Raw genomic sequence first — 12,300 nt, forward strand, 5'->3', positions numbered from 1 at the left:
AGATGCAATTTTTTTTTTTTTAAATGGAGACCAGGCCTTAGAAGTTCTTTTGGATGTTTGAAGGGACATAATGTCAGACTCCAGAGGGGTTGTAAGTAATCAACTCTATTACAAGAAAGGTGGGCACAACAGTGGGATTTCTGGTGGGATTAAAAAAGGGGGAAGATACTCTGGGATGCACTGAGGTGGCAAAGAACCATAGGGTGTAGTGTTTGGTGGGGACAGTGAAGGGGACATTTGTATTGTTTTGCAGTCAGTAGACCCCTTGAGTCAGACAATGCCCCCTAAGAACATCAGAACAGCCATCCTGGGTCAGACCAATGGCTGATCTAGTCCAGCGTCCAGTCTTCCGACAGTGGCCAATGCCAGATGCTTCAGAGAGAATGAACAGAACAGTGCAATCATCAAGTGATCCATTCCCAGAGCACGGAGTTGCATCTCTGACCATCTGGGCTAATAGCCATTGATCGACCTATGCTCCATAAACCAGGGGTCGGCAACCTTCGGCATGCGGCCCATGAGGGTAATCCGCTGACAGGCCGTGAGACATTTTGTTTATGTTGACCGTCCACAGGCACGACCCCCCACAGCTCCCAGTGGCCGTGGTTCGCCGGTTCACCACGGTTCGCCGTTCCTGATGGGTCGCATGCCAAAGGTTGCCGCCCCCTGCCATAAACTGATCTAAATAATTTTTTAACCCAGTTATACTTTTGGCATTCACGGCATCCCCTGGCAACAAGTTCCTCAGGTTGACTGCACTGGAGCAAGAAGTACTTCCTTTAGTTTAAAGAACAGGAGTACTTGTGGCACCTTAGAGACTTCATCGGAAGTGGGCTGTAGCCCACGAAAGCTTATGCTCAAATAAATGTGTTAGTCTCTAAGGTGCCACAAGTACTCCTGTTCTTTTTATGGATACAGACTAACACGGCTGCTACTCTGAAACCTGTTCCTTTAGTTTGTAATAAACCTGCTGCCTATTAATTTCATCAGGTGACCTTGGTTCATGGATTATGAGAAGGGATAAATAACACTTCCTTATTCTGGTTTTTTTTTTATACCATTCATGATTTTATAGACCTCTCTCATATCCCCTCTCATCTCTTTTCAAAGCTGAGCAGTCCCAGTCTTTTTAATCTCTTTTATACAGAAGCTATTTCATACTCCTAATCATTTTTTGTTGCCCTTCTCTGTCCCTTTTTCCAATTCTAATGTAACTTTTTTGAAATGGGGTGACCAGAACCACACACAGTATTCATGGTGTGGGCGTACCAGGAATTTATACAGTGGCATTATGATATTTTCTGTCTTATTATCTATCCCCTTCCTAGTGGTTCCTAAAATTCTCTACATTGGCTCAAGAGTACATTTGGGTCACATTTTAGGGATTTTCTCTACAGTCATGAGCGCTAGAAATGTAGCTTTCAATTAAAATATAAGACTCACATAATTACTTGACTCCAGGAGCTGGGGCATTAAGAGAAACAACAAATATTGCAAGTCTCATGATAAAATCTTGAGCGTTGGCAACACCAGTAGTCTATGGCCGATTCAGGAACAAAACCCAGACCTCCTGACCTGTCCTGTCCTGTGCTTTGCAAAGGGCAGCATTCCTTTGCCTTCCAATGACTTCACTCAAATGAGATGGGAATCTTTAGAAGATGGTGCTGACAGCCACTGCAGAGGTACTCCTAGCTCCCTACCGAGTTGCATTAGTTAGGATGACAGGTACTTGGAACTTGATGGGATATTAACAGTCACTTGAACCCAATGATACCGGGGTTGTTTCTTGGGAGAAGCAACAGCCACGGGAACAGTCTGGTTAATGGTTTGACTGTAGATGTTCAGTTCAGTTGCGGACTCTGAATTATAAACTGCCCTTTGCTTTTGCCATCTAATATCCTTGTTCAAGCATGCACCCACTTGCCAATCAATTAGACTGGAATGTAAGTGTGGGAGAGAAATTAGTTGACAATGAGATAACCCCTGCTTGGGCTCCAGTCCTTCCTGAGCGCACAGGAGATCAGTAAACTAGGTGCCACCGTGAGGTACAGCATCCCATAGTCGTTGTGCTCTGGAGCTAAGTGACATCACTGGAAACTTCTAGGTAATTCCAATTTGCTCTGGATTACTCTATAGTGGCTCTTTCCACTTGGATTTCCCTGCCCCAGAAGTATACATGATGATTCCACCAAGCCTCAACTAGCCCATTTTGTCAGGACGAAAGACCCTTTCCTTTCCCATCCACCTCTGCTGATTGAGCTGATGCGGTTCAGTGATCTAAATCCTGGGCGAATACCAAATGAAATACATGTGCTAGGACAGATTTTGATCACTGACCTGCATGAGAAAGGTCAGTATCACTCAGCATAGATCACAGGACATGCACCATTGTGAAATGGGATTGAAGCCGAATCTCACCATTAGCCACAAATGCTGGGAAATTTAAAGTTCATTTCCAGGAAGCCCATTAATCTCTTTAGAAAACCACACTCATTTATCCTCACAGAGCAATGTGGGAGGCAGCCGAAGGCATCACTTTCCTTTTAATACCATGAATCTTGGGACCACATTCCTCCTGGACACAGAGTGCTAACCGTGGTGCAGAGTTTAGGAGACAAAGGGAGAAGTCTGTTTTTATAACAAGATGATGGCGGGTTCTGCTCCAAAGTAGCCTGGCAGAGTTTGATAAAGGATCGAAAGTTTTTCTGAGTTAGAATGGGAAGTGTTTGTGGTTACAGAAAACCAGACACACTACTGGCCTGTACATACGCCGTGAGGAAGGGGAGTCCCAGCAAACCCTGTTTACGGGTGGAATTGGATGAATCAGGGTGTACGTGATGGAACAACAGCAAGCCTTTCACCTATAGGGTCCAGATGAGTCGTGAGCAAAGTCATTGCGGCTGTTAAAAGACACGTGCGGTGACAAACGGTGTTGCAATCTCAGTCCCATTTCTAGTGACCATCCCACTGTGTGGAAAGTCACATGTGCGATTCCCCTGGTGGAGTTTCCTAGGAGTTTTTCCACCTAAAGTTGCCCCCATCCACTCCATGGACAAAGCTAGGGGGTTGCCAGCCAGACGCTCATATCCTGGAGGACCTGCCAGAGGCCAGGGTGATTAGCGTGAAGGCCCTGTGCCTCCACAGTGGTTCCAGGCCCTCATGCCCTCACCCCCACCTCCCTGTCAGGAGTGCCCCTGCTGATCGCTGCTCCTGGCAACCTACCTTAAGAGTGTCTTCACATCACAGAAAAGCGTCCACTTGAAAGTTAGGACAGCACCAGTTTAAGTAGATCCCCCCATGGGGCTAGTAGGGGATAACACCCGGGCTGGAATCGCCCCCAGCCTGTCACATCCAGCTCATGTGTAGATCTTTGATGCTGCCGGGGCTCTTTGCGGGGCTGAGCAATGGGAGAGGGAGGGCGAGGTGGGAGAGTCCATTGCAGGCAGCACCCAAACTTGTGCGTCAAAATGGGCAGAACTGTGAGTGGATGGGGATCCTCCATCCGCAGAGGCTGGTGTCTGTGCTCCACACTGCAAAATCGCCACGGCTAGCCCCTTTGTGACATCTCAGCAAAGGCCACAGGCTGAATGTACGCGGCATCTGAACTAGCGTCTCGCCTCCCAAAGGCAGTTCCTTCAGCTCAGCATTACGTCCCACTGGAGGGTGGCCTTGTGGGTGGCTCACCGGACTGGGACTCACAATAAGATTCTATTCCCACACCACAACATTCACCAACAACTAGCTCCTTGTTGGAAATCACAGCCAGCTGCCTACATGATCTTGGGCAAGCCACTATCTCTGACAAATTAGGGATGCTGTATAAAAACAGAGAGAGTGCATCAGGCATCTCTCATCCAACTGTTATGTTCCTATTCTGGAGATGACTGGAGCCCTTTAGCCTTCAGCCCCTTTCACCAGCAGTAAGTTGCCTTGATTGAAAAATAAAGATTTCACATTTGATGATCAAACCAAGGCGGCTAGAAAAATCGAACTGCAGTTTCTCAGCTCGGTGGAGTCTTTATTTGCTTGTGCAATGAAGATCTTGGGGGAAAGTGTCACTTAGGTAAGTGAAGGGGATCGTTCTCTTCTGTAATCACCAACAGACATTTTATACTCTGGAGGCAGACACAGACAATGCTGTTTCTTGGAGTAAGTTTCTCCTCTCCTTTCTTTTCTGCCGTGGTGAGGAGTCCCATCCTCCCCACCCCATTTTATCTTGTTTCCTGAACGAGTTCGTTGGCAGAGCTCCTCCTGTCTCCTCATTGCTTTTATTGCTTCTTTTAATCCAGTGTTTTGTGTTTGGCCTTGGAAGCCTTCTGGGTGAGTTCTAAGAGAGGAAGGAACTTATAAACAACAAGAACTATAAAGAGACAATTTATTTTGAGCTGTATTTTCTGGATTTGGGAAAAAGAACAGCTAAAGAGTCTGATTCCCGAAAAGGGACAAGAACAGTAGACTCCTGTGCCAATGACAGTGGGCAACAGCCGGTACGTCTACAAATGACTATGGTCAAGTGGGCAAGACAGATGCAACTTTCTCCTTGTGCTGAGAATTTGTGTTCGCATTCCTTACTTTCCCCTAGCAGTTTCCATTGATGAAGTGTTCTTCACTTCCTGTCTTATACTGCAGCGTGATGTAGGTTTGTACCACTGAACAGCTGCTGCATTGTACCCCTGAGGTGGCTGCATTTCAGTGATGGGTAAAGCGATCCCTGTATATGCAAGGCATTTTGTGATACTGTGGTGTAATAGGGGAAGTTACTCCATGAACCATGCCTTAGGCTGTTAAAAAGTTTTAATAAGAGGAACTAGCAGAGCTAATAAGTGGCAATTTTTCCTGGCTTAGCTAAGAGCACAATACAGAGAAGAGAACTTCAAGGAACACGAACTATCTACTACCTCCCATCTTGACTGGCAGAATAATTACACACTGTATTTTATTTTATTATTTCTTTTCTTTGTTGAACACGTACAGCTTTTCCATTTGTAAATTAAACGACACCACATTTTCCTTTGGAGAAGTCTCTCTTAATAGGAATTCTTTACATGTTTAATATTCTTCCTCTTGCTCAGCCACTGCCTCCACATACTCAACACCTGCTTCTCGGCAATCTTTTGCAAGTGCCAAACCCTCCCAAGACTTGCATTTCACACTACCCTTCAATTACTAATTGAAAGAATTTTTACAGCACTGGCATAGTCATTTTATAGGCTCTACAGCTGAACCCTTCAGAAAATATATGTGATATTTGCTGAAGGCAAAGAGAGGCGGCTAGTGCCAGGTGAACAGAGGGAATGGTGAAGGCAGCAGAAAGGTCCAAGGCCCAGGAGATCAGATAGATTACACAGGAAGCTAGATTAGAGGAGAGGCAGTTTAGTCTAGTGGACAGGGCCCTGGACTAGGAGTCAGGAGACCTGGGTTAAGAACAGCCATACTGGGTCATATCAATGGTCCATGTAGCCTGTCTCGGAGAGTGGCCAATGCCAGATGCTTCAGAGGGAATGAACAGAACAGCAATTATCAAGTGATCCATCCCGTCATCCACTCCCAGCATCTGGAGGTTTGGGGACACCTGGAGCCTGGGGTTGTGGCCACGGCCGGCTCCAGGGTTTTTGCCGCCCCAAGCAGCCGAAAAAAAACCCCGCGATCGCGGTCTGCGGCACTTCCGCTGCCACTTCATTCTTCAGCAGCAATTCAGTTGCAGGTCCTGCCCGCTGAGAGGGACCAAGGGACCCGCCGCCACAGAGCTGGATGTGCAGCCCCAAGCACCAGCTTGCTATGCTGGTGCCGGCCCTGGTTGTGGCCCTAACCATCTTGGCTAACAGCCACTGATGGACCTATCCTCCACGAACTGACCTAATTCTTTTCTGAACCCTCTTATACTCTTGGCCTTCACAACATCCCCTGGCAAGGAGTTCCACATTTCATTGGGTGAGGAAGTACTTCCTTATGTTTGTTTTAAACCTGCTGCCTATTTATTTCATCGGCCAACCCTTAGTTCTTGTGTTATGTGAAGGGATAACACTTCCTTATTCACTTTGTCCACACCACTCATAATTTTATAGACCTCCATTATATCCTCCCTTAGTCGTCTAAGATGAACAGTCCCAATCTTTTCATCTTTCCTCATACAGAAGCTGTTCCATGCCCCCAAATCATTTTCATTGCCATTCTCTGCACATTTTCCAATTCTAATACATCTTTCTTGAGACGGGGTGACTAGAACTGCACGCAGTATTCCAGGTGTTGGCGCACTATGGATTGATAAAGTCACATTATGATATTTCCTGTTTCATTATCTATCCCTTTCCTGATGGTTCCTAACATTCCGTTCGCTTTTTTGACTGCCGCTGCACATTGAGTGGATGTTTTCAGAGAACTATTCACAATGACTTAGAATCATAGAGTATTAGGGTTGGAAGGGACCTCAGGAGGTCATCTAGTCCAACCCACTGCTCAAAACAGGACCAATCCTCAGACAGATTTTTACCCCAGTTCCCTAAATGGCCCCCTCAAGGATTGAACTCACAACCCTGGGTTTAGCAGGCCAATGCTCAAACCACTGAGCTATCCCTTCTAGATCTCTTTCTTAAGTTGTAACTGCTAATTTAGATCCCATCATTTTATATGCATAGTTGGGATTATTTTTCCAATATGCATCACTTTGTACTTATCAACACTGAATGTCATCTGCCATTTTCTTGCCCAGTCACCCAGTTTAGTGAGATGCCTTTGTAATTCTTCATGATCAGCTTCGGACTTAACTATCTCAAGTAATTTTGTATCATCTGTAAACTTTGACACCTCACTGTTCACCCCTTTTTTCAGACCCTTTATAAATATGTTGACCAGCACTGGCCCAAGTACAGATCCTTGGGAGACCCTGCTTTTCATTGCGAAAATGGATCATTTATTCCTATCCTTTGTTTGCGATCTCTTAACCAGTTACAGGTTCGATTCCCATCTCTACCACTCACCTTTCTGCTCTTTCTACCCTGTGTCTCCTTAGATTATGTTCTTTGAAGCCTGCACAGTGTCTCACTATGCATTTGTGCAGTATATAGAGCAGTGGTTCTCAACTTATTAACCACTGTGGGTCACATATGCAGCTCTCTGTGTGTTACATGGGCCTTATCCACAAAATATATAGACTACCTGTATGGCCCTGAGAATGTCACATAGGCTGTAGCAGCGTGCTGATTGGGCCACAAGTGGCCTGTGGGTTTGAGAACCACTGACAAAGTAATGGGGCCAGATCTCAGCTGGGGCCTGTAGACACTACTGTGATACACCTCTACCTCGATATAACGCGACCCGATATAACATGAATTCGGATAGAACACGGTAAAGCAGCGCTCCGTGGGGGCGGGGCTGCGCACTCCGGCGGATCAAAGCAAGTTCGATATAACGCGGTTTCACCTATAAGATTTTTTGGCTCCCGAGGACAGCGTTATATCGGGGTAGAGGTGTACAAGCAATAAGCACATGAAGGCTTTTAAAAACAAGGATGGTATTTATGAACTGAAATGAATGGGGAGCCAGTGAGCTGTTTGGGTTGAGGGTTTTGTGGTGATACTGTATATGTAAGAACACCACGCTCCAGCAGAGTGATTTGTAATTAACTTCTTTCTTGCTGCTGGAAAAGTCTTTAGAGAAAAAAAAAAAAGGCTTTAGAAAATGCTTTTTCACATCCTTCCATTATAGCGTGCATCTACTGGCAGAGAAACAGTGAGTGGCTTACTACTGCCTGACTGGGCCAGCCCACTCCTACTTCCATCCAAGTTTGTCCAGTAACCATAACCTCCCCCAGTTCTTCTGAATGGTAGAGGGTCTGCAGATCTGAGAAAGTAGCTTCAAGGACACAAATCCTAGATCAGTCGGCTGCTCTTGCCAATAGGAACATGTCAGCCGACAGCCAATCTTGTTCTTTAAAAACACATCACTCGGAATGTATCTCAGCACACACGCAGACAGCGGTATGTGGGCAAACAAGGTGAAGTCAGGTTGGTACTCACTGGCTTTTTCTGTTCTTGCAAATTGCCCAGCTATCAACCAAGACAGGGCTGTGACTGCAGCCAGGGCTCCTATGTGCAGAAAGGGAGCTGTGGCCTAGGGGAACACAAACAAAAAAAGGACTGAATGAAAGGTATTTTATAGGCAGTGTCACTTAACTTTTCAAACAGTTATTACACACACACACACACACACACAGTAATCTCTCAAGACAAGCTCTCTCGGCTGAACAGTGAAGTCTCCACACGGTATCTGCCTACCCCATTCTGAGACAGATCCCATGTGCTCCTTAGCTGCTGCAACAAAGTGGCTCTACGTTCATGGAGGACAGGTCCAACCATCACTATTAGCCAAGATGGTCAGGGACGCAACCCCATGCTCCGGGGGTCCCTACACCTCCATCAGCTTTTGTCTGTACCCAGTTTCAGACATCACCACCCTTCACCTGCCAGTGTGGTTTGGACATCAAAAAATGCAAAGTGGTGCAGTTCTGGCACTCTGAACACAAGTGAAAGGCCAATGCGAGGTTCCCCTGCTGCTGCTATCGATAGGAAACAGAGCCCTACTTAAAACAGCAGATTAAACACACAAGTGTGCAGGAGGAAATATACATTTTGCAGCCTCGTCTTCATACTCTCATCACCTTTCCCCCTCTGCCTTACCATTGCTGCTATCTAATATTAATACTAATTATAAATACAAAACTCTGGCTATTTGGATTGTCCAGCAAACAACTTTACACATAGCGTAGACAGATGGCCATTCACCATCTATAGAATCATAGAATTGTAGGACTGTAAGGGACCTCGAGAGGTCATCTAGTCCTGTCCCATGCACTCACGGCAGGACTAAGTACTATCTAGCATATGCTTTGACACTTCACTCTTCATTGTGTGTGACTGGCTACCTTAGTCACATTGTACTGCTTCCACTCCCTAACTGCATGACTAAATCTTCAGAAACCAGGGGAAGTCACTTCTGGCACAAATAGGGAATAGCCTTATTCATGTATGCATCCCTTTCTTTGCACACGCATCTGGATATTCCTACAAAGAATAGTTGAGCAGTTTGGGTTGGGGTTAACACATTTTTGGGGAAGTGAACAAAGAGAGGTGAAAAAGTGGCTGGTCAAAAAGCAATTCAGGATTCACTAAAATATTTGGCAATAATTTCCCCCCCCATTATTCACCTGCCTTACAGCATGAAAATTCCATTTGCTCTGAAGAAATCAAGGGTCTTGTTTTAATTAATTTTGAAACAGGAGCACAGTGTTACCAAAGAAAGTCAATGGAATTCCCCTTTAAGGCCAGGAGGAATGTTAAAGCTCCAGGTCTATATTCCTAGGATTCAAAATTTGGGAGCTAGCTACACAAACTGAAATAACGTAACTATTTAATTGAGTTTGCTGGAGTCTCATTGAATCATAGACTCAGAAGATTAGGGTTGGAAGGGACCTCAGGAGGTCATCTAGTCCAACCCCCTGCTCAAAGCAGGACCAATTCCAACTAAATCATCCCAGCCAGGGCTTCGTCAAGCCAGGCCTTAAAAACCTCTAAGGATGGAGATTCCAACTCCACCTAGATACCTTCCTAGGTAACCCATTCCAGTGCTTCACCAGCATCCTAGTGAAATAGTTTTTCCTAATATCCAACCTAGACCTCCCCCACTGCAACTTGAGACCATCGCTCCTTGTTCTATCATCTGCCACCACTGAGAACAGCCTAGCTCCGTCCTCTTTGGACCCCCCCTTCAGGTAGTTGAAGGCTGCTATCAAATACCCCTCACACTTCTCTTCCACAAATTAAATAAGCCCAGTTCCCTCAGCCTCTCCTCATAAGTCACGTACCCCAATCCTCTAATCATTTTCATTGCCTTCTGCTGGACTCTCTCCAGTTTGTCCACGTCCTTTCTGTAGCGTGGGGGGAGGAGGGGTCAAAACTGGATGCAATACTCCAGACGTGGCCTCACCAATGCTGAATAGAGGGGAATAATCACTTCCCTCGATCTGCTGGCAATGCTCCTGCTAACGCAGCCCAATATGCCATTGACTTCAGAGGGCTTTGTGCGACACCCAAGATCAATATTTCATATATCCAGCTCTATAACTCTGCTTCAGACTGATTGTTAAGAATTAATAACGCCAAAGATAGAGACTATGAGTAAACTCCTGGCCCTTCCGAAGTCAATGGGAATTGTGTCATTGACCTGACTGGAGCAAGGATTTCACTCTATATATTGAAAACTACAGAACAAGCACCGTTCTTTGCAACAAGGCTTTACATCATCAAACGCACCATGCAACTTACCTGCATTGAAATAACGATCATCTCCCATTCATCGTCCCAAAGCTGTGCTATAGAAGACATAGTTACTACAGTAACTACCAAGGTCGCCATCAGGCCGATCTGAAACAAAAGAAGGAAGTATTTACAAATCAAATCCCTAATATGAACACTGTTGCAGTGAAGTCCACTTGGCATACTACCTTTCATCTGAGGTTCTCTAAGTGCTTTACAAAGGGGAAGTAAGTCTGGCAACACCCGTTGTGAGATGGATTTGGTATTACCCTCATTTTACACATGGGCAAACTGTGGCACAAAAAGGTTAAGTGACTTGCCAAAGGGCAATCAATGGCAAAGTCTAAACAGGCCCCAATGGTCCAATTCTGCTGTCAATCAGCTATACCCCATGATACCCCACTGATTTCAGTAGTGGACACCATGATCTCTGAATCCTACCCCTTGCTCTTATAGGCCACGCTGCCTTTCTATATCCTAAACTCACACTTGCCCGCTGTTCTCCAAACAGGAATGGTGTCTTCAATCTCAGAGCAAATGCCATTTCCAGTATATGATTTTCCTTTTTAAACCTTGACACTCTATTCACCCCTCTCTTTAGCAATAGAGCATGAGCATCAGGACACAGAGCCCACTTGAAATACAAGTGATACCCTATTGGCTATGGGTTGTAACAATCCAACAGGGAGGGAAGTTAAAGTTACCTAGCAACTAAGGTTGTACTGAAATAGAAAATATTAGTTTGAACAATATTGCGAAAAAAGCCCTCTCGACCATTTTGAAGCTGCTGAATTTTGCATTTCAACGAGTTTCCACTAAATGATGTTTTCTGCATCAAAAGGTGCAAGCTCACATATTTTGGTAAGACGATTGATCTTTGCTGAAATGATGTTTTGGTACTAGAGATGATCTGAACTCAACAAACTCTGGTTAGAGACCCTATGAAGAGACAGATTCAATTTGCAAGACCCATTTTAAGGGATTCAGTGGGCAATGCATGTTTTCAGGCACTGGAAGGGAAGGTTGATGGCAGAAGAATACAAGGCAGAAATAAGATCTTGGATGGAGAACATGGTATCCTGCGTGGATCAAAAGGACTATTCATCCACAAAGATTAGCAGAGGACTGTAGAGAAAGGGCTACCAGGGTTGCAAGCCTCCAGTCATGGAGATGTCACAAAAAGATATTTCAGAAATGGAAAGATTCTATTTTCATTCAAAACCACAAGCTTACTTTTGAACCAAAACACATTACATTTTGCAGTGTGAATGTTTTAAGATAGGAGAAGGGACGATCTGGACAAACATGAATGCTTCCTGTAAGGGGAAGTATATACAAAAAGAAAAACAGCTTTATGTATAGAATCAGAGAGGTAGCCATGTTAGTCTGGATCTGTAAAAAGTGACAGAGGGTCCTGTGACACCTTATAGACTAACAGATGTATTGGAGCATAAGCTTTCGTGGGTGAATATGAAGTGGGTATTCACCCACGAAAGCTTATACTCCAATACGTCTGTTAGCCTATAAGGTGTCACAGGACCCTCTGTCACTTTTTATGTATAGAGAGTATTATCAGCCTCGAATCTTCCCATTCACTCACACTTGCATTATAACCATATTTTGTAATCAGCATTACACACTGCACCACTTTCTTCTACAGAACCATATCACAATTCAGTCCCAACCCACAGGGTAGCGAGGCAGGCCTGATTATAGAGAAGTCAATGTAATCTTTTTTCACCCAGGACAAAAATTAACTTGGCAGCAACCACACTGATCACTGGTTAAACCCAGCCTTAAATCATCCACTATTTTATGAATTCAGAAAGATTACCAGACTCAAACATTCCATGAAATTGACCATTGCCTTTTTCTTTTCCCTTCTTGGAGCAGGCTTCAAAATATGAATCATCTGAGAAGAATTTGATGAAACAAGAACATTTCATTCGCATCAGTAGGTGAGACTAGATTCTCAGCAGTAAGCATGGAA

General features: G+C 44.9%; 1 protein-coding gene across 3 annotated transcripts in view; it reads right to left on the reverse strand.

The window, feature by feature from the left end:
* The window catches only part of GDPD5 (glycerophosphodiester phosphodiesterase domain containing 5), a 327,641-nt gene that overhangs the window by 63,994 nt on the left and 251,347 nt on the right, over positions 1-12,300 (reverse strand). For all 3 annotated transcript variants that reach the window (XM_054015849.1, XM_054015850.1, XM_054015847.1), the window contains 2 exons: positions 10,320-10,418; positions 8,016-8,109 (listed from right to left, as the gene is read on the reverse strand). In XM_054015849.1, coding sequence (XP_053871824.1) covers positions 8,016-8,109; positions 10,320-10,418 — 193 coding nt within the window. The remainder of the gene's footprint in view (positions 1-8,015; positions 8,110-10,319; positions 10,419-12,300) is intronic.

The sequence above is a fragment of the Malaclemys terrapin genome, chromosome 1, assembly GCF_027887155.1.
Source record: "Malaclemys terrapin pileata isolate rMalTer1 chromosome 1, rMalTer1.hap1, whole genome shotgun sequence".
Classification (NCBI taxonomy): Eukaryota; Metazoa; Chordata; order Testudines; family Emydidae; genus Malaclemys; species Malaclemys terrapin.